The 23426-nt window shown below is 38.7% G+C and overlaps 1 protein-coding gene across 1 annotated transcript in view; it reads left to right on the forward strand.

The window, feature by feature from the left end:
• smyd2b (SET and MYND domain containing 2b) overlaps positions 1-23426 on the forward strand; it is a 60780-nt gene that overhangs the window by 25540 nt on the left and 11814 nt on the right. The window contains exons 5-9 of the mRNA XM_051654832.1: positions 6582-6706; positions 7481-7548; positions 9249-9351; positions 22751-22861; positions 23050-23170. Of these exons, the coding sequence (XP_051510792.1) occupies positions 6582-6706; positions 7481-7548; positions 9249-9351; positions 22751-22861; positions 23050-23170 (528 nt within the window). The remainder of the gene's footprint in view (positions 1-6581; positions 6707-7480; positions 7549-9248; positions 9352-22750; positions 22862-23049; positions 23171-23426) is intronic.

Raw genomic sequence — 23426 nt, forward strand, 5'->3', positions numbered from 1 at the left:
GGGGCTTTTTCCATAGAGGTAACTGCTGAACTTTTAACAGACACAAGTTGGCAACATGTCCAGGCTTACCACTGTACAAACACAGCCCCCTCGTCAGCCGATGATGTCTCTCCTCAAGTGTCAAGCAGGTTCTACCATTCTGCATGGACTGAGCTTCAGAAGGTGGATCGGAGGAAAAGGGAACCATGGTGGAAGGAGGGACAATACCACCCTCCTCAGACTGGCGAGTTTGTTGATGCCGCTGACGTAGACTGAGTCTGTTGTCTACCCGAATGGATAGGCTCATCAGATTGTCCAGACAAGGGGATAAATCAAGCACAAAGATCTCATCCACAATCGGGTCCAAGAGCCCATGCAGGAAACGGTCCCACAGTGCCCCCTCATTCCAGTCACAGGCTGCTGCCAGGGTCTGAAATGGTTAAAAGACTTTCTGCATTTCACCAGAGAAGTCATTATAACATGCACGGCAGAGAAGCTTATTGTCCCAGAATGTTGTTCCCCACTTACGTGCCCATCTGGCAAGGAGAGTGATGATGTCTTGGCCTCCTCTGACTGGAATGCAGAGGGCTGCAGAGCAGAGACAAGAGAGCACTGGGAAAGGAATGAATGACAGAACTTGAGATCCTCATCATTGGGCAGCAGGGGATTCAGGAAAGGTTCTGAGTCTGGAAGAATAGAACCTAGTGCAGGGGGCGCTGATGCTTCTGCGGCAGGTGATGCTGGTGGTGGGGCAACTTGGAGCTGCTGCAGTTGGTTGGAGAGTTCCACAATCTGGGCTGCCATTTCCTCCATCGCCCGATTAGAGGAAGAAATGAGCTCCTTTGATGACGATAAAGGGTTCTTTGTTGCATCAGGGCAGCCCTTAAATTTGCCTCACCCACCGGGTCCATAATGGCCAGATTGTAGTGTGAAGAGATGAAAAGGGCAGACCCAAACATCTATAGAGAGGACAAAAGTAGACTTTATTGAAAACAGCAATCAGAAGAACGAGCAGGGCAACAAAGGTGATGAGGATAACTCCAGTGGAGGCCTGGGGAGCAGCAAGGGCAATGGAGGTGACTAGAGCTGAAGCCAGCGGAGCGATGCAGGCGGGGCAGGAGGGGAGTGCTGATTGTAAAGAAGGACAGAGTGAGTCCCAGAGAGCGGTGTCACCAGGGGCGCAGGGATAACCACTGAAGAATGGGCTGACAAGCGGAACAGAGGACGGTGGTGAGCTGGATGAGAAAGGAACCAAACAGGGCTAAAAGAGTGGCAAGTATGGAATCAGGAAGCAGGGGAGCAGGAAGACAGAGCTGAGACAGTCTGGAGAGAAGAGCGTGAAGATCTGCTGACCGGAAAGAGGAGGAATGTTTGAGGTGGCTGGAGAAAACCAAAACCAAACACACACCGATCGACTGGAACAGAGACAGTTAAACTGCTTGGCAGAATGGCACAAGATAATCTGGCACAAGACAGCAACGGCAACGGGCAAGTTATATAGGGAGAGAAAGTAATTAGCTAAAAAGCACATTGGATAAGCCGATAGGAACGCCGATTAAGGTGTTTACATGCCATGATAAAATATTATCATTTGATGAACATTTTATAAATTCATTTGATTATTAATCACCTTTTTGATAAAAAATTTATAATTATTTTAAATATGGAATTTAGAAAAAATCAAATGGAAAACAGAATTAGGAAAAAAAAAATCATTAATAGGGTCCTATTTTATGCATTTTCTTTGAAGTAATAAAAGTTGTTAAGTACTGAATTTTGAATTTTGCTAATTAAAACTTTTTATATACTGTAGTCCAGTGTTTCTCAACTGGTGGGTTGCGACCCAAAAGTGGGTCGCAGGTCTATTCAGACAGGGTCGTGGACAGCAGGGAAAGAACAATCTCATGGTTCTCTCATTGAAGATATTGCGGCGTCCGCCCAAGTGATAGCCTATTTAAACTGCCGAGGCAGATTTAAGGATAATCTCGCAAGCACGAGTGTAACGGAACCAGCTCGTGATCATGATCTACTCTTCTCTCTGGTGTGCATGTGCAACAACCGGGCTTCCCTCGATATTGCGCAGCACAGACCTCAAAACTGATGTGACCAATTTCAATTCTAGTGAGACTTTTCTAGTTTAAAGCGTTACGGAGGAAGTCAAGTCGAACCTCTCAAACAGTAGGCAGCCCTAACATGCCAAACAGCACTGATGAGGAAAAGAGCAACACTGTGCTATACGCAAATGTTTTTTTTTTTTTCCATTATATATCATCACCTTTACAAAATTGTTTTACAATTTTACATGAGTAAAAGTAACTGTTATATTTTGACAAAAAAGTTATAGTTTCATATGAAATAATCTAAAGGTAGAATCTATTAGACCTCATTTTATATAAACAGTGGCAGTTGTAGTTAAAGTTTCAAGATGTGTTTCAGCTAGTATTTATTTATTTCATAAATACTATCATTTGTTATTATTATTACTATTATTTAAGACTAGCTACACTGACCTAACCATGGTAATGAGGAGCCTTTCCTCCTGTGTAATAGGTATGTTCTGTTTGAATTATGTTTGAAATTAGGAAACAAACGGGATAATAATGGGCTCATATAAGTAAATATGCTCTTCAATTTTTAAAAGGGGGGAGAGAAAACTTCTAGTCGCTTTTGTTGTTGATGTCAACAACAAAAATAATGTCACTTGATGCATGTCCTTGTACTTGAAAACCATGAACAAACTATGCAACATAAAAGGAAATGCGACCCAGGATACATTAAATACAGGTTACGTTTTTACTATGGTGGGTCGCCACTTGATTTCTAATGTAAAATCTGGATCCTGAAGAAAAACCAGTTGAGAACCACTGCAGACCTTATTCACAGCAGCACCAACTTTAATTTTTAATGGGAATAACAACAAGGCTGTAAGGGATATTGCGTACAGTCTTTTCAATGAGTGTTTTGGATCATTCTGCAGACAAAACATTGAAAAAAATATATATTTTCAAGAACAATCAGTAGACAAAAAACTCTACTGATCAGAGTTCATCTTGAATCAGATGGCATCTTGGATCTTTATACAGCTTTATTCCGTAAGTGTCACTGAAGACATGGTAAGTCTGTCCCTCACTGCCTTGTTTTCATTCCTGTTAAAAATCAAATATGTCGCTACTATGAAAAAGATCTATGAGAGACATATGCGTCTCCCTGGAGGGGGTGCTTCCCGGCCTGAATCCTGATAGCTGAATTCTTCATTGATCAGCATTCAAGTCTTAGGAAGTTTTTGTCATACTACAGACAATTGTACATTAATAATGTTGTTGTAACTTTTTACTACAAGGATTGGTACTTGAGATACAAATCCGACCATGTACTTTCCTTACATGATGTTTCCTCTGTCACTATTATTCCTGTACCTTTGTGTCTGTTTGTTTTTGTTTTATTAAGCTTTAGTCTCTGTTTTGAGCATTCGTGATTGAGATGCTGTGTGGATGGTTATTTCATGGCCAAGTTTTTAGATTAAATAATCATTAATATATCTTTAATTAGGCATATATAGGACTCACTTTAGATTAGGTCACACAAAATGCCTAGCCAGCAATTAGTCAATGCTTTATTACGACCTTTACTAAGTAAAAATTGCTTTAATAGGAAGTGTTACTAAAACATTAGCAAATATATGAATTCAGTTTAAATTTATATTCAATTAATTACATACATATATGTAATTTCTTTATTAACTATGAATTCATGCCTTTTTCATGTTCTTATAAACACTTCTTTACCACTGGTTTGTATCAACTAAAATACATCAGTTAGGTATGATTAACAATTTGTTTACTAAGGAAAAAACCTATTATCAAACTACCTATAAATAAAATTATTAAACAATAAATCATCTGCTACTATCAAACTATTTGTACGTAGCTTATAATAATGTAGGAACAATAATTTATAAATTATCAATTGACAATAAACTAATGCTTTACAAATACTTTTTACCATGTAGTTATTATAAAGTGTTAACAAATTAACCTGTTTTTTTACTCTGAAAGCAACTTTGCCTTTGTCTGCACTGAGATAACGGATGACAAATTTGAATGAAAACGAGCAATTAATATTACTCATTTTATTTGACTATTGTTTTTGTCCTTTTTTCTTTAACCCCCTTCTGTTAGCACTGCTTACCTTACTATAAAATAGACTCAAATAAAATAAACAAACTAAAAATCAAGAAAATCAAAAACAAAGAGGACTGGTAAATTTGAGGTTAAATATAATAAACAAATATAATTTACTTACATGACTTCCACTGGTATGAACTTCGAAAGAGCTCAAGTTCAAACACTCAGTGGGCATGCTTTTCTAGTTTTTGGAAACAAGCTTTAAGAAAGTGTATGTCAGTGTTTGTAGACTATAGGCACTTGGGGCACATCCTATTTTGTGATTTGATTATCTTGACCTGTACTGTACAGCGCTATCCATTCTTCTTTTTTGGCTTCAATTAAAGATACTTTTTCATGGGCAGACTGTTATTGCTGTGCAGGGTAGTATGAAGTTTGAAGTGTGTTGTATATTAAGCGACCGTCTGAAAACTGCACCCACTGCACTAAAACGACGGTTGTTGAAATGTCCTGCCCTGTAGGAGCACAGTGGTCAAAGTGAGGGGGCATCCCCTAAGGCCCCCCGTAGCGCCGACACTGCAGGCACATCAGGTACACATTGAACATTTTGTGTAATTCTACATATGAGAAACACATGTATGCAAAATATACTTTCCTACCTGTTACATTACCACAAAATAAAAATATAAAGGACACAAATGTTTATTAAAATTATATTTTTTAAGAAAAATCATTAAATTCCATTCTCCTGCTAGAAGATATAGGCTGCGTCCGAAAGCTGGAAAAGACTGTAAATGGAGGCAGAATGAAAAGAAGGTGGCTTTCAAACGGTTCTTAGTCATATTCATTCAAAAATGCTGTCGGTTAAGCCATTAACTGATTAGGCAGCAAGTCAGCTAAGCTTTATGGTGAGTTCACGTCATGTCGGAATTACAGTGATTACGAGATTAAGACTTGTAAAAAGCATTCACGTCTTTGTAGAACTCATAATTACAAAACTCTGACAGCTGTGAAGTCATGTTAAAAAAAACAATATGGCAGTGGCCTCAACACTTGAAAGTAGTGTACCCATGTTTCTGTTTGATATGCCATTTTATTATTTTTTTGCTCTTAAACTTTTGCAAGAACATATAGGAGTGAATTAATATAGTGATAAACATTTTACTGTTATCAAAAACAAAGCCGTTTTAGCATTATAAGTGTTGCCATAGACATGAACAGTGGTCACAAATAGAGGTCTGAGTATGTGAATAGCTCAGAGCAAAGTCCCTTTCAAGGCAAATCAGTTCACTCAGAAACCATCTTTGGAATGCTCCTGGGCAGCTATTTTCTATGTATTCAAGGGGCATAAAATTACAGCTTCTATCCAGTTGAGTGGGGAAAGGCCAAAATCTCCAAAATGGTTGGTCAAGATTAAAATAAAATAACATACTGTATTAAAAATCAGCAGTAAAATCTGACAACAATGGTATCATACAATGTGCTTCTTTAGCCCAGATCACACTAAAAAACAAGGTTCTTGAGTTGACTGACAGGCGACGTGAGAGCACCATTACTCCCTGACAGCAAACAGTAACAGAATGTTACTATGACCACTTGTCAGGGAAAGGAAAGTCCTGTTCCATAGTTACTTATTCATTCCTATGAGGTAAACAGGGACAAATATATGATAGATTTGGCTATTTTACAGAAAAAAAATAAAAAAATAAAAAATAAAAAATAAAAAAATAAAAAAATAACATGACGAAAAGCTGTTGTACGCTCACAGAGCGCCCACCAACTGACAAAAATAGAAGCCAAAAAAGAGAGCTGTGGCTACAAGCTGTTGATCCATACAGCAGTTTCTTAGCAGGTGTCATGCCACCACAAGTCTCAAGTCTGAAGTTAACATTTATGACTGTCATTCGATCTTAAATATTTTAACAGCTTTGTTTGTCATCATCAGCCCTTTTTTATACCTTTTAATATAATTAATAATTAATGAAATGATTGTACACATAACATAGCTCAAATTTAAGAAGTAAAACCAATGATTTGGCTGATGCACATTCAATGGAAGACCTTAATTATTTTTAAATGACAATTTACAGCCTCAGAGGACAATTTTTTTTTAATAAATTTATAATACTAATAAGATTTGGTAAGGTTAAAATAGTACACCTACAATTAAACTGTAAACAAACAAACAAAACAACAACAACAACAACAACAAAAAATACAAAGAAGGGGGATTTAGTAATGATGGGGAGGAAATTTATTTTATTAAACAAAACTTAACGAGAAATGTTTGATTCATTAAAGCATGAAAACTAATATAGCCAGCACTACATGCTGATTATATCAGGTGTCCTGTCTTGTTCTCTAGTGCTTACTCATCATTATGTTATTGTAATATATGATGTTTGATTTAGCATTGATTGCTGACTGATGTTTCTCAACCATACAGTAGGATGTGTTCTTAGGATATGTTCTTCTCAGATATGGAGGAGTTGGATAATGAGAAAAGAGAAATGAATGAAGCAAATATAGCAGGACTCTATCACTTCTACTCCAAACATCTGGACTTCCCTGATCATCAGGCCCTGCTCACACTCTTCTCACAGGTAAACAAACTTTACAAGTCATTTTGACCAAGTTTGACAAGTCAGTTCTCTTGAATTTAGTAAAGAATTATTATTATTATTATTATTATTATTATTATTATTATTAGGGTATTATTATGAATTGGCATTTACAAGGCATATTTTATTTATAGAAACTATAAATATAATAGAGTAACATTTAAAAGTTGCCGTTTCATTTAGTTTTGACACACCTTCAGTTTAAGCCCCGCCCATATCCAAATACAGATAATTTTGCAATAGGAACAGATACAGATAAAGATACAGATAATGGCTTCACTGCACACCCCTAGTTTTAAGAATATTGACCTTACTATGGTAAAATGTGTCAAATCATTTGAGGAAAACTGTATTATGTAAGAAGAAAGAGATAGCAGAGTCTCCAAAAACAGCCCAATTGAACCTCTGGTTCTTGTCAGAGTTCTGTTGGTGTTTATTTTGCGAAATGACGATCTGACTGTTCATTATCCCACTTATTACACAGCTATTTGCCAAATAAATAAATTGATAAATAAATGGACATAAAATATTGATTTAAGTTGGAATAATTTTATTAGCTTACTTGTAAAGATCGCAGAGTGATACAAGAAGAAAGAAAGGTAACTGACAATACCCAGATGACTGGTGAAATACTTAATTCCCAGATGTTCGGTTGTTTTTCAAAAATAAATGAATGCTGGATGGTGCGATTGACCAATCAGAATCAAGTATCCAGAGAATTGTGTAATAAATAATGATAATGTGTAATTCTCACAGGTTCACTGTAATGGCTTTACTCTTGAGGATGAAGAACTCTCTCACTTGGGATTAGCAGTTTTTCCGGAGTAAGCACACACACACACTGGGCTGGGTGATATGGCAAAAAAATTTAATCTCGATTTTTATCAAACTCATGGACAATTCACGATTTACGATTACATTACAGAAATCAATATCTATAAATTATCAAGTTTATCTAGAAATGACTCATTGTATATCCAACAATTTGTGTGTACTTCTGCAGATAGAGACGTGTAGCAGATAGTGCTTTTTCATGGGTAAAAAGAAAAGAAAGGAGACTGTTCATCAAATGTGCATGCTGAAGCTATTTATGGTTTTAAGTCGGTGTATACATGTGTGATGGACGAAGCTGAGCTACAGTCACACTGTGTACAACTGGGAATATTACTGCTGTCTTTTATATCAGTCTCCGAGTTGTTAACCTGTCACATATGGAGGACCAAATGTGACTATATTAAAAATAAATAAGCAAATAAATATATTTGCAAAGAAATGTAAAAATGAATAAAGTGTGTGTGTGTGTGTGTGTGTGTATATATATATATATATATATATATATATATATATATATAATATTGGCACCCTTGTTAAATATGAGCAAAGTAGGCTGTGAAAACAAATCTGCATTTTTTATCCTTTTGATCTTTCATTTTTTGGTGTTTGCATTAATTGATAATGGATCTTTTCAAGTAAGCGTGCTGCTTTTTGTCAGAGTGTCTGTTATTAGATCTGTTGAAATCGCAGTTTCTGAGAGAGTTACAGACATATAAAATTACTTCTACAGTAATAAAAGATTTTAGTCATTTTGCCCACCTCTAAGTCATTCATTCAGTAAAGATAACTAATTTCTTATTCAAACTGCTCTACTCACAGGTACATTTTACAATTTCTCAATGCACGCCCACACCCACCTGTGGCTATATTTCAAGTATTACATTTTTTCAACCACAAGATGTCACTGTGGCCTCCAAGCTTCACTCTAGAGTGCTTCAAGCTTGATTGTTATGCCTGAAGTAGAAAGCACGCCCCCTCATTACCATATGGACACAGAAATTTAGAAATATATAAATGTGGAAATAAATAAATGTGAACATCATAAACATATATAAATAAATACATTTAGAAATAAATACATGTTGAAATAAATCAATGTAGAAATAAATTAGGAAATAAATAAATATAGTAATACACAAATAAGGAAATAAAAGTGCAAATACTCATTTATGTCAGATTTTAAAATGTATTTATATATATATATATATATATATATATATATATATATATATATATATATATATATATATATATACACTTTATTAATTTTTTTTTACATTTCTTTACAAATATATTTATTTGTTTATTTATTTTTAATATTGTTATATTTGGTCCTCCATAGTCATGTTCATTTAGAGTGTGCCACACATGTGCAGCTGATCAGATCACAAGTGGCATTAAGACGGCATTCTTTTTCTCTTATTCAACCTTTGGTGGGTTTACAACGCATCTAACTATAGCGTTTGCAATGTTTTTATGCAAAATCTCGATTTTTTGAAAAATATTGTCAAAACACAAATTCGAATTAATCAGAAAAATCGGAAAAACAGCCCAGCCCTAACACACACACACACACACACATGTTTTGTTATTTGCATTTAGCATTGTTTTTCCCTGCTGTCCACCACATCAGAATAGAGACACAAGTTGTGAAGCAGTCTCATATTCTTGTATTGTATCTCTCTCTCAGCATTGCACTGATGAATCACAGCTGCTGTCCAAACGTCATTGTCACATACAGAGGTATTAATGCAGAAGTGCGAGCTGTGCAGGACATCAGTCCAGGTCAAGAGGTCAGTATGCTGCTTTTGATCTTGTGAGGACAATGTTCACCAGTTAAATGACCAAAAATGAAGTTGGGAGTTCTTTAGGCAGGTACTGAGAAGTGGATAGAGTTGAGAGTGCTGGTACTTTGTTAGGTATTTGTTTGTTAGGTTTTTGAATAGACTAAATGGACATTTTCAAAGATTACTGATTAGTTGTATGTGTCTAGGCACATCATTCACATACCCAATTCAACTACTAAATTATTTCATATGTCAAGGGAAACAGTATGAAACATAGTGACAGCATGGGCCAGACAGTGGCAAACTCTTCAGCAAACACTGGTCAGAAATCAAATAGAAAAATAGACACTTCACTGGAGAGTTGCTCAATGTCACAAAACACAGCTTCACATTGAGTTGAAACAGCATTTCTCAACAAAAACTTTACATTGTGAGCTTCACTGGAATATCTGGCAACCAGAATCTACTTGTATCTGAGGCCACAACACATGACCTTATTTAGCAAAGTTCATCTGGTCTGATGAGTTATCAGTCACCCTGTTTTCTAAATCTAGATGTTTTTTTGTCTGGTGATAAAACCAAAGGATGTCTATTACCTGATTCAGTAGGAGCACTCTGGGCTGAGGCAAACATTTGGGATAGCTTAAGAGGTCGGGCATGCTGTATCCTGATGAGATCACAGATACAGGAATAGAAGGGGTGTAAAAGTGTGTGCAAAGTGAGGACACTCGTGGACTTGAATGCTTCAGTTACAGTCTCAGTGGAGTGGCCCAGTTTTAAGGTTGATTGATAGAGCTATTTGACAGTTATATGAAAACAGATCATTCTCATACAGAGCTTTGCCATTGTCACGTTTATGCGTTTTGTTCTTGTTTTCATCACTTTTATTTTTTAGTTTAGTTCCTGTTCCTGTTCAGGTCATGTGGTTTCATGTCATGTGATTTCCTGTTTCCTCATGTGTTCCTGGTCATGTGATATCCTGTTCCCCTCATGTTCATTGTGTCTGTTTCCCATTGGTTCATAGTCTTGTTATTGGTTCTATCATGTCATTGGTTTATGCTCATTGTCTTGTTATCTTGTTTAGAGTTCTGTTTGTTCATTGGTTTATGTTTCCCATGTCCATGTATTTAAGTCTCATGTTTCCATAGTATCAGGGTCAGGTATTGTGAATGTAACTTTGTTGGATTGTTCATGTCATGTCATGTCATGTCATAGCCAAGTCAAAGCCAAGTTAAAGCCAAGTTCATGTTTTTGTATTTTGTTCACGTTGGGAGTTAAGTTTTTTGGATTACACGATTGATAATAATCTGCACTTGGGTTCATCACACATCATCGTCTTTGTCATTGCCTACGACAATGTTACAGAATACTTGACTGACCAAAATGAACCCAGCAATCCAGCTTCTTCATTTTCACCAGGGGAATCGATCCCTGGAAAATTATGTGGAGGACTTCTGCGCTCTGGCCTGCCGGGTGGACTTTAATGAAGTTGCCCTCAAGGACATTTTCTGGGTGGGATTGAATGAGCCAGTCTCTTTACTGATGCCTGGTGGTCACAGTCCCCTCAATCTGGCTCAGTATATCGACCTTGCCCTGCAGATAAGTGGTTCTACGTTCACTGTGGTGGAGGCGGATGCCGAGCCCGAGTCTCACGTCATGGCCGCCGAGCCCGAGTCCCACGTCATGGCCGACGAGCCCGAGTCCCACGTCATGGCCGCCGAGCCAGGGTCCCATGTCATGGCCGCCGAGCCAGGGTCCCACGTCATGGCCGCTGAGCTAGGGTCCCACGTCATGGCCGCCGAGCCAGGGTCCCACATCATGGCCGCCGAGCCAGGGTCCCACGTCATGGTTGCAGAGCTTGCGCCACCTTCTGCCCCGGATCCTGAGTCTGCTCCATGCTCTGTCACAGCCACGCCTGAGTCCGCTCCATGCCGCGTCACAGCCACGCCTGAGTCCGCTCCATGCCGCGTCACAGCCACGCCTGAGTCCGCTCCATGCCGCGTCACAGCCACGCCTGAGTCCGCTCCATGCCGCGTCACAGCCACGCCTGAGTCCGCTCCATGCCGCGTCACAGCCACGCCTGAGTCCGCTCCATGCCGCGTCACAGCCACGCCTGAGTCCGCTCCATGCCGCGTCACAGCCACGCCTGAGTCCGCTCCATGCCGCGTCACAGCCACGCCTGAGTCCGCTCCATGCCGCGTCACAGCCACGCCTGAGTCCGCTCCATGCCGCGTCACAGCCACGCCGGAGTCCGCTCCATGCCGCGTCACAGCCACGCCGGAGTCCGCTCCATGCCGCGTCACAGCCACGCCGGAGTCAGCTCCATGCCGCGTCACAGCCACGCCAGAGTCAGCTCCATGCCGCGTCACAGCCAAGCACCAGACTGCTCCATGCCATGTCACAAGCAAGCCTTTGTTCCATGGTCCAGGCCAACCTCCATTCCAAGGTCCAGGCCCACCTCCGTTCCAAGGTCCAGGCCCGCCTCCGTTCCAAGGTCCAGGCCCGCCTCTGCTCCATGGTCCAGGCCTGCCTCCGCCCACGCCTGCCACGGCCAACGAGTCAGCATCCACGCCTACCATGGCCAAGTAAGGATCCTGCCATTACCATGTTACCATGTCATGCCATGTAGCCACGTCAAGTCACCACGCCCCCCCCCCCACCACCACAGTGAACTTTGTGTTTATGTTTTGGGGCATCAGGAGCAACCCCTAATGGGGGGGGATATGTCACGTTTATGTGTTTTGTTCTTGTTTTCATCACTTTTATTTTTTAGTTTAGTTCCTGTTCAGGTCATGTGGTTTCATGTCATGTGATTTCCTGTTTCCTCATGTGTTCCTGGTCATGTGGTATCCTGTTCCCCTCATGTTCATTGTGTCTGTTTCCCATTGGTTCATAGTCTTGTTATTGGTTCTATCATGTCATTAGTTTATGCTCATTGTCTTGTTATCTTGTTTAGAGTTCTGTTTGTTCATTGGTTTATGTTTCCCATGTCCATGTATTTAAATCTCATGTTTTCATTGTATCAGGGTTAGGTATTGTGAATGTAACTTTGTTGGATTATTCATGTCAAGTCAAGTCAAGTCAAGTCAAGTCAAGTCAAGTTAAAGTCAAGTTAATGTTTTTGTATTTTGTTTGCGCTGGGAGTTACGATTTTTGGATTTCACGATTGATAATAAACTGCACTTGGGTTCATCACACATCATCGTCATTGCCAGCGACAATGTTTTAGCCATGAAGAAGAGTAGTGAAACTGGCCTGTAGGTTTTGATGCCTGAGGGGTCAAAACTGTGTTTCTTGAGTATCGGAGTGTCTTGAAAATTAATGTGACAGTTCTATAATTGATCATTCATTCATTCTGCTAGACAAGTTGGATCTTTTAAGGGAATAGTTCACCTAACAATAAAACTTTTGCCATTATTTACTCACCCTCAGTTTGTTGTTCCAAACTCATATGCTGTTATTTTTTCTGTGGAACAGAAAATGAGAATTTATGTAGAAGCTTAATCAGCATTTAGTGAAATGTTAAACTAAAATATTATAAGGATATAAGGAAAATTACTATTTCTTTACATTTGGTAAGTCTTCATTTAAGCTTTGAAAGGAATGATTTTGCATTTACAGCATGCACTGGAGCTGACATGAACAAAACCTGGTTATCATGTTATCCAACACAGAAATATGACTGTCTGTAGAAACAAAGTCTTCACACGCTCACAGATGTGAATACATAATATTAGTGACCAAGAAATCTTAAATTTCTTATTAATTTTACATCAGTGTTTCTTATGTTGTAAATTCATCAATATTCTAAAATGTTCTGTTTATTTCCAAGTTTAAATTCAAATATCCTAGATTTTCAACGTGGACTCACACTTTTAGACCTTACTGTATATCCCTGTTATCGCAAGCTATTTCAACATTTAATCATGTGAAGGATATGAATTATAGATATCTATCATTACATTTTTACTAGTTAAAATGCTAATTCTTAATACAGGATCAGCAGTGGAATAACTACTAGTGAAAATGCTAATTTGTGATATCGGTAATTACAAAAATGCTAAATCTTGATTTTAGAAATTACTGCATTACTTGTGGAAACATTCATTCTTGATTTTAAAAATGGAATTTCAACTAGTTAAATCTGTAAACTTGTGAATATCAACAAATAGCATTTGTACTACATCCTTAAAATGCTGGGTTGAGCCTGTTAATAGCATGTTATTTTTAACTGTTGGGTAGATTTTGTGTTGCCCAGCTGCTATGTTAATGGCTGGGTCATTCTTACTGACAGTTGAAACAATGCACTAGCCTATAATGCCCACTGGATTTGTTATTCAATTTTTTTTTTTTTTTGGATTGATTGATGCAAACGTCTCTTTTTTCTCATTTTACTGGTGTCAGGATCCTGTCACCTTTGTCAGTCATGTTTATTGTGGTGACAGGATCCTGATATTTATGTTCTATGTCTCTGTGTGAGCGCACGACTTCGGTTGTTTTCCTTGCCGTGTGCTCTGTCTAGTCTGTGTTCCATGTTCAGAACATGGTGTCTGGATCCTGACACTTCGGTATGGTTCATTCTTGTTTCTGAATTGGGATCCGGACACTCATGCTCTATGTTTTTTCTTAGTGAGCACATGGCTTCATGTTCGGTTTCGGTTCTCTTGCCACGCACTCGTGTCTGGTCTTGTTTTTTGCTTGAGCACATGGCTAATGATGGCTTCATTGCCGTGTGATCTATTGTCTTGTCATTGTGTTTGTCTTGCCATGTGCTTCCTGGCTCCGCCTCCTCGTTCCCTCATCACTCTCCCTCCTTTAGTCCTTGTAATGTTAATTAGTTTAACCATGTGTCTTGCTGTCTATATATTATGCCTTCTTCCCTCATGTCTCTGCCAGATTGTTTTTTACTTTTGCTCCACGTCACTGGACTTCCTGTTGCTGACGGCATGCTGCACGAGTGTTTGTAGCCTGCTAGCCTGCTTAGCATTGCTTATTCTTATTCCCATATGTTCATCGTTTTAGCCTGTCATTTTACTGTGTGTTTCGGGTTTTTCCGCTTTTCTACTGTTTCATCCGTGTATTTGACCTTTTTTAGCATCGCTTATCTATCTGTTTTCAGCTTTTAATCCTTAACAGTGCGCATCGGATTTCCCCCCACATTATTCTCTTATCGCGATTCAACTTCGTGTGTTTTCCGCATGCATCCGCTTTATATTTTTATCATGATTAAACTGCGTGCATTTTACAGCGTGCACCTGTTTTTCTCCTCTGTTACATGCATTATTGCATCAATCTCAGAGCACCACTTATCAAGAACAACCATAACAAACAATTGCGTGAGGGATTCACATCCATTTCAAACCTTCACCGCTCAGGAACAACAAACAACAACAATCAATTGTGGTAAGTCATGACATCCACTCATGTTATTTCTTCCTGCATTGCATGTCACATGTTTACAATAGCTTTTCCTTCAGCAGTGAGGGATTCACATGTGATAAATGTAAGGAATTAGTCAGGCTGACGGAGAAGGTTAATGAGTTAGAGACATGCATCCGAATGCTAGTGGAGGTCAGTGAGAAAGAGAAGCTGGTAGTTTCAGATGCCGGCAGTACAGAGAGAAACACACACACTTTGGTTCCGGCTCTAGAGCCCCCACAGCAGGGCATTCGGGTGACGTCTCGGCGGCATACTCGCTCAGCAAAGCGACACCACTCTCCCATTCCTGTTAGAATTTCCAATTGATTCTCCCCACACAGTGATGCACCCACTGAGAATCATGTTGTAAGAGCCCTAATAATTGGTGATTCTATTGTAAGGAATGTGGAAATAGAGACTCCAGCCACAATTGTTAAATGCATTTTGGGTGCCAGAGCATCTGACATCAGATCAGATTTACAAGTGCTGGCTAACTTATTCATGTCTGCACTAATGATGTCCTGCTTCGCCAGTCGGAAATCACTAGAGATAATGTTAAAGAGGTGTGTGAATTTGCAAAAACGATGTCAGACACTGTAATATGCTCTGGCCCCTCCCTGCTCGTCGTGGTGATGAGGTTTATAGTAGATTAGTGTCACTGAATGGCTGGATGTCTGAGTGGTGTCTGGAGAATAGCATAGGATTTATAGACAATTGGAAGAGTTTTTGGGGTAGACCTGACCTGCTAAAGAGAGATGGACTCCATGCCTCCAGAGAAGGTGCCGCTCCCCTCTCTATTAATTTGGCTTGTAGTCTTAATAATGATAATATTTGACTAACTGGGGCCCAGGTCAGGAAGCAGACAAACAGTCTGCTAGCTGCCTTGAGACATCACACAGGTCACATAAACTACAACACATAGAGACTGTATCCCCTAGATATCACATAGAGACTGTGTCTGTTCCCCGAACTACCAATCACAAAACTCTCACTAAATAATTTAGAAAAAATTGGATTAAGGTCAAACTTGAACAAAACAAAAAAATTAAAGTTAAACATCATTTGAAGGTAGGGCTACTAAACATTAGATCTCTTTCTACCAAAGCACTAATTGTAAATGAAATGATTACAGATCTGTAATGGGGTAAAAGGGAAAGGAGGAGGTGAGAACCTGCTTAACAATATAAATAATATTTTAATAACCAAAAAGACACTACGACACACAGGTGTCGGACAGCTGTCCGTAACTCTGTCGCACTGCCGTCTCCGGTCGGCCTTATCCCTCTCAGGCTTAATCAGCCTTATTAGGGGCCGGGTGTGTGGAATCATGACCCAGCCCCGCCCTCCGCCCTGTCACAAGATCATAGTTTGGATGCACTCTGTTTGACTGAAACCTGGCTTAAACTGGATGAATATATTAGTTTCAATGAATCTACTCCCCCAGGTTATTGTTATAAACATGAGCCTTGTCTGAAGGGTCGAGGAGGAGGTGTTGCTACAATTTACAGTGAAGTTCTTGGTGTTACTCAGAGGACAGGATATAAGTTTAAGTCTTTTGAACTAATAATGCTTAATGTGATACCGTCAGATATAAATTAAAAAAACTCTGTCGTCTTTTACCCTTGCTATATTATATAGATCACCCGGGCCTTATTCTGATTTCCTTGGTGAATTTGCAAATATTTTATCATATCTTGTAGTGACTGTAGATAGATCTTTAATTGTTGGTGACTTCAACATTCACATAGATAATGAAAATGACACATTGGGATTAGCATTTATCGATATTCTCATCTCTCTTGGAGTCAGACAAAATGTGACAGGACCAACTCAACGGCATAATCATATGCTAGATTTAATTCTGTCATATGGAATTGATGTTGATACAATAGAAATTCTGCCGCAGAGCGATGACATCTCGGATCATTACCTTGTCTCTTGTATGCTACGATCAGCTAATGTTACTCAATCTACACCACACTATCATTCAGGTAGAACTATTCTTTCGGCCACTAAAGATAGCTTCACTAATAATTTTCCAGATCTATCTCATATACCCAGTAAACCCCAAAGCCTAGAAGAACTTGATGAAATAACAGAAAATATAAATACAGACTTCTCTAGCACTCTTGATAGTGTCGCCCCACTTCGATTAAAGAAAATTCAAGAAAAAAGCCCTGCACCATGGTACAATGATCACACTCATGCTCTCAAGACAGCAGCTCGGAAAATGGATCGCAAGTGGAAGAGTACAAAATTAAATTAAAGAGGTATTTCACAGTGTATGGAAGGATAATGTCTGTAGCTACAGACAGGCACTAAAAGCTGCCAGGTCAGCATATTTTAGCAAACTCATAGAAAATAACCACAACAGTCCTAGGTGTTTATTCAATACTGTAGCTAAATTGGTTAGGAATAAAGCCTCTACTGAACCAGATATTCCATTGCAGCACAAGAGTAATGACTTCATGAATTTCTTTAGTGACAAAATTGAAATAATCAGAAATAAAATTGGAATTATGCAATCATCTGTCACAGTACCTCAGAAAACAGTGTCTCATAATTTTCCAAACTTCAATCCTTCGCTTTCATGAAGAGCTAACAAAACTTATCGAAACATCAAAAGCCACAACATTATGTTAGATCCAGTACCAACCAAGCTCTTAAAAGAGGTATTCCCTGTAATCTCAGAACCTCTTCTTAATATTATTAACTCCTCGCTATCCTTAGGACATGTCCCAAGAAACTTTAAAATGGCAGTTATCAAAACGCTTATTAAGAAGCCACAACATGATCCTGGAGAACTGGCTAATTATAGACTGATTTCAAATCTCCCCTTTATGTCGAAAATACTAGAAAAGGTAGTATCCTTCGAACTATGTTCATTTCTACAGAGAAATAGTATATATGAACAATTGCAGTCAGGATTTAGACCCCATCACAGTACAGAGACTGCACTTATCAGAGTTAAAAATGACTTGCTCTTATCATCTGATTGTGGCTGCATTTCACTTCTAGTGCTTTTAGATCTAAGTGCTGCATTCGACATGATAGATCACAACATACTCTTGAATAGGCTAGAAAATTATGTTGGCATTTGTGGAGTTGCATTAGCATGGTTTAGATCCTATTTAGCAGACTGCTACCACTTTGTCTATGTAAATGTGGAATTGTCAAACCAAACAAAAGTAAAGTATGGAGTGCCACAGGGATCAATTTTAGGGCCTCTGCTTTTCTCCTTGTACAGGTGCATCTCAATAAATTAGAATGTTGTGGAAAAGTTAATTTATTTCAGTAATTCAACACAAATTGTGAAACTCGTGTATTAAATAAATTCAATGCACACAGACTGAACTAGTTTAAGTCTTTGGTTCTTTTAACTGTGATGATTTTGGCTCACATTTAACAAAAACCCACCAATTCACTATCTCAAAAAAATTTGAATATGGTGACATGCCAATCAGCTAATCAACTCAAAACACCTGCAAAGGTTTCCTGAGCCTTCAAAATGGTCTCTCAGTTTGGTTCACTAGGCTACACAATCATGGGGAAGACTGCTGATCTGACAGTTGTCCAGAAGACAATCATTGACACCCTTCACAAGGAGGGTAAGCCACAAACATTCATTGCCAAAGAAGCTGGCTGTTCACAGAGTGCTGTATCCAAGCATGTTAACAGAAAGTTGAATGGAAGGAAAAAGTGTGGAAGAAAAAGTTGCACAACCAACCGAGAGAACCGCAGCATTTTGAGGATTGTCAAGCAAAATCGATTCAAGAATTTGGGTGAACTTCACAAGGAATGGACTGAGGCTGGGGTCAAGGCATCAAGAGCCACCACACACAGACATGTCAAGGAATTTGGCTACAGTTGTCGTATTCCTCTTGTTAAGCCACTCCTGATCCACAGACAACGTCAGAGGCGTCTTACTGGGCTAAGGAGAAGAAGAACTGGACTGTTGCCCAGTGGTCCAAAGTCCTCTTTTCAGATGAGAGCAAGTTTTGTATTTCATTTGGAAACCAAGGTCCTAGAGTCTGGAGGAAGGGTGGAGAAGCTCATAGCCCAAGTTGCTTGAAGTGTTAAGTTTCCACAGTCTGTGATGATTTGGGTTGCAATGTCATCTGCTGGTGTTGGTCCATTGTGTTTTTTGAAACCCAAAGTCACTGCACCCGTTTACCAAGACATTTTGGAGCACTTCATGCTTCCTTCTGCTGACCAGCTTTTTAAAGATGCTGATTTCATTTTCCAGCAGGATTTGGCACCTGCCCACACTGCCAAAAGCACCAAAAGTTGGTTAAATGACCATGGTGTTGGTGTGCTTGACTGGCCAGCAAACTCACCAGACCTGAACCCCATAGAGAATCTATGGGGTATTGTCAAGAGGAAAATGAGAAACAAGAGACCAAAAAATGCAGATGAGCTGAAGGCCACTGTCAAAGAAACCTGGGCTTCCATACCACCTCAGCAGTGCCACAAACTGATCACCTCCATGCCACGCCGAATTGAGGCAGTAATTAAAGCAAAAGGAGCCCCTACCAAGTATTGAGTACATATACAGTAAATGAACATACTTTCCAGAAGGCCAACAATTCACTAAAAATATTTTTTTTATTGGTCTTATGATGTATTCTAATTTTTTGAGATAGTGAATTGGTGGGTTTTTGTTAAATGTGAGCCAAAATCATCACAATTAAAAGAACCAAAGACTTAAACTACTTCAGTCTGTGTGCATTGAATTTATTTAATACACAAGTTTCACAATTTGAGTTGAATTACTGAAATAAATGAACTTTTCCACGACATTCTAATTTATTGAGATGCACCTGTATATGCTTACCCTGGGAGATATTATCAGGAATCGTGGAATAAGTTTCCACTGTTATGCTGACGATACCCAACTTTATATTTCTTCAAAACCTGATGAGATTTTACAATTCTCCAAATTACCAGAGTGTATCAATGAAATAAAAGTTTGGATGGCCAGAAATTTCCTTCTACTCAACTGCGACAAAACAGAGGTACTATTTACTGGACCAAAAACCTCTAAAAACAAGCCGCTAAAATATAATTTGACTCTCGATGGATGTACTGTTATGTCATCTTCAATAGCTAAGAACTTAGGTGTTATATTTGATACCAATCTGTCCTTTGAAAATCAAATTACCAATGTTTGTAGAACAGCATTCTTCCACCTAAGAAATATTGCTGAATTACGACACATGCTCTCTGTTGCTGATGCCGAAAAAATAATTCATGCGTTCATGACCTCAAGACTAGATTATTAGAATGCATTACTGGGAGGATGTCCAGCAAAATCAATAAATAAACTTCAGTTGGTTCAAAATGCAGCAGCCAGAGTGCTGACTAGAACCAAGAAATATGATCATATTAGCCCCATTTTATCATCGATACTTTGGCTACCTGTTAAATTTCGTATTCATTTTAAAATTCTGTTAACTACATACAAAGCTTTGAATGGTCTAGCTCTGCAGTACTTAAGTGTCCTTCTCCCACACTATATTCCATTACGTTCATTACGATCACAAAATTCTGGCCTGTTAATAGTTCCTAGAATATCAAAATTCACAAAAGGAGGTAGATCCTAATCTATAGCAGATCCTAAATTATGGAATAGTCTCCCTAACATTGTTTGAGATGCAGATGCACTCACTCAGTTTATGTCTAGGCTAAAGACCCCTCAATTTAGCCAGGCATACACCTAATTTATCCTGCAACTCACAATTAGGCTGCTTTAGTTAGGTCTGCCGGAACCAGAAACCATAAACTTTGATCATGATCTATAACTCTGCAATAAATGGAATGACATCTATGCTAATATTATTCTATTTGTTTCCCTGTCTCAACCTCTGGACTCCTATCCTGAGGTCACCAGAACCGGCTGGATCCAGCTCCATTCCTGCTTCATGTTGGACTCCACTGCTACGTGTCTCTGAGTGATGACTACTAATAGCAGCCGGTGCCAGCCAAACATCATTTCAGTCTATTACGATGGACTTCAGAGGATGAACTGATGCCAACTCCAACCATAAGACATGGGATACTTCATATGCCATTGCCTGAACCTTGGACTTAGGATAGACCTCACCGAAATTACCAGCCGGTTGAACTGCGATGCACCTAACTGATCTCTGCCTGCATCACCTCGGTCTAATGATGGACTAAACTCTTGAAATGGAATACATAGACTATCAATTAATTGCCAACAAAACCCTTCATCAGCCAACTAACAAGGAGTTGTCATTAATCTGCAGTTAATCCAGGATGGACTTCAAAGACATTAGTCATTAATGTTATAGTTTATACTAAATCTTTGTTTAAACAATGACCCTTAACACTTAGTTTAATAATTTTAAACCAGGACTTGCACTATACATAAGTAAAATTGGCATTATATTCATGATGTCAGCCAGAGGGGAACTGGACCCCACAGCCTGGTTTCTCCCAAGGTTATTTTTCTCCATTAACCAACATCTTATGGAGTTTTGTGTTCTTTGCCACAGTCACCTTCAGCTTGCTCAGTGGGGTTCTAAATACAATTATTATTTAATTACTTATTTTTAAACACAATTCAAAATTGTATTTTATCAAACTACACGATGACTCTAATACATTATAGATATTATAGTTTCATTTTCTGTTAATGCATGATTTTCTGTAAAGCTGCTTTGAAACAATGTGTGTTGTGAAAGGTGCTATACAAATAAAAATGAATTTACTTGACTTTTGTAAATGTGTCTGCCATTTTTGGGTACGTTTACATGACAACGATGTACTAAAAATGGAAAAGTTTTTCCTTTGCGTTTTTGAAAAGTTTCGCGTACAGACGACAACGTTGTCAAAACGATCCCCGTTCACACGGATCTGCAAAAACGACTAAAAACACTGTATTATGCATGCCAGGCCAGTAGTTAGCTATGTCACTTTGTAAAGAAACACTACGTGCCTGCGCACATAAGCATTGTTCCACAGAGCGGTGAGTACAAACAATGAAGATGGTGAAAGCATCGAGCAATTTTGTCTGGACGGACGATGAGTTTGCTTTATTACTACAATTACTTTGCTGGAGAAGCGTCAATAAACTCAAAATCTTGAGCAGCACAAACACAGTTCTGTAGTCCGCCATTGTAGTTTTGAATGTCTGCCGCGAGGCCCCACCTGCCGGTACGTCCGATGATGTTGTCCACTTGGTCCCCCTTGCGCGGAACTTGGATGCGTATATTGCGCTTTCCAATCCGTCGCGATGGCTGATCCGGACCGTCCAACTCGGCTACGTGATTTAAATTAATTATAGGTATCTGTAATTGCATTTTGAACAGTAGTGAATGACAGGTCATTGTAAAATTCTACTAGTAAAAATGCAATTACAGATATAAAAAATGACTCTTTACTAGTTGAAATTAAAAAAAATTATATCATGAATGGGTATTTTGTGAGTAATTACATCATTTTTTATATCAAGAATTAACATTTTTACCAAAGCAAGCATAATTACTGATATCAAGAATTTGCATTTTCTGTAGTAGGAATTCCATTGCTGATTTCACAAATTTGCTTTTTAACTTGTAAAAACTGAATTGCATATATCTAGAATTCATATCCTGCACATGATTCAATGTTGAAAGGGCTTGTGATGAATGATACAGTATTGTTACACATAATGTAAAAGTGAGTGAAATGGGTGATGAACTTGGAGAACCCTAACACTGATGATGCAAATTTCTGAGCTATTTTTATGTCCAAAAACTTCAAGGTGCCACACATACCATTGTATTACACGTAATCCAACATAACATGTAACTTTTGGATTACCCAACATGCTCTAGTTACACTAATGACTGCTGTAAGTGGATAATTGAGATTCAGTTCAAAAGAGGCTTTTATAAACCTGATGTTCAACTCTGCTGTTGTCCGGATCTTACTGATATTTCTGTGTGTGTGTGTGTGTGTGTGTGTGTGTGCGTGTCTGTAGATATACACCAGTTATATAGATCTGCTGTACCCCACAGAGGACAGGATCGAGAGACTGCGCAATGTCTACTACTTCAACTGTAACTGCAAAGAATGCACAACCAAATCCATGGTGTGTGTACATGTTTGGAGAGAGAGAGATTTCTGAAAGTCTCTTGTGTATACAAGAGACTTTTAAAAAAAACCTGCTCCTCACACAACTGTATTTCCACTCTGCTTTTACTCCACATCATTTACACCTGTTGCATACATTTTATATTATATTATATTATATTATTATAATCTTATGTGTGCATGTAGGATTTCATTAAAATGAAGGTGAGGAAGCTGAGTGATGACATCACTGAGAATGAGATCAAGGATATGATGCGTTACGCTCGGAACACCATTGAAAACTTCCGCAGGGCCAAACATGACAAAAATATCCTTTTATGGCACTCATGTCTCTTTGTATTGAGAAAATGAATTGCAAACTTGCAGTGCTAAATAATTTTCAATCCATAATGCTGATACTTAAAGGGGCCATATCAGATTCATCAAGTTATATGTGCTGAAATATGCAGCTCAAACTGTTAAGATCAGAGAGAAATAATTAGGGATCTTGTTCAAAATAAACATCAGCTGCTTGTTTTTAATGTTGGAATTCTTCTGAATGATCTCCAGAGAGGCAGGTGCAA

The sequence above is a fragment of the Myxocyprinus asiaticus genome, chromosome 25, assembly GCF_019703515.2.
Source record: "Myxocyprinus asiaticus isolate MX2 ecotype Aquarium Trade chromosome 25, UBuf_Myxa_2, whole genome shotgun sequence".
In the NCBI taxonomy this organism is placed as follows: domain Eukaryota; kingdom Metazoa; phylum Chordata; class Actinopteri; order Cypriniformes; family Catostomidae; genus Myxocyprinus; species Myxocyprinus asiaticus.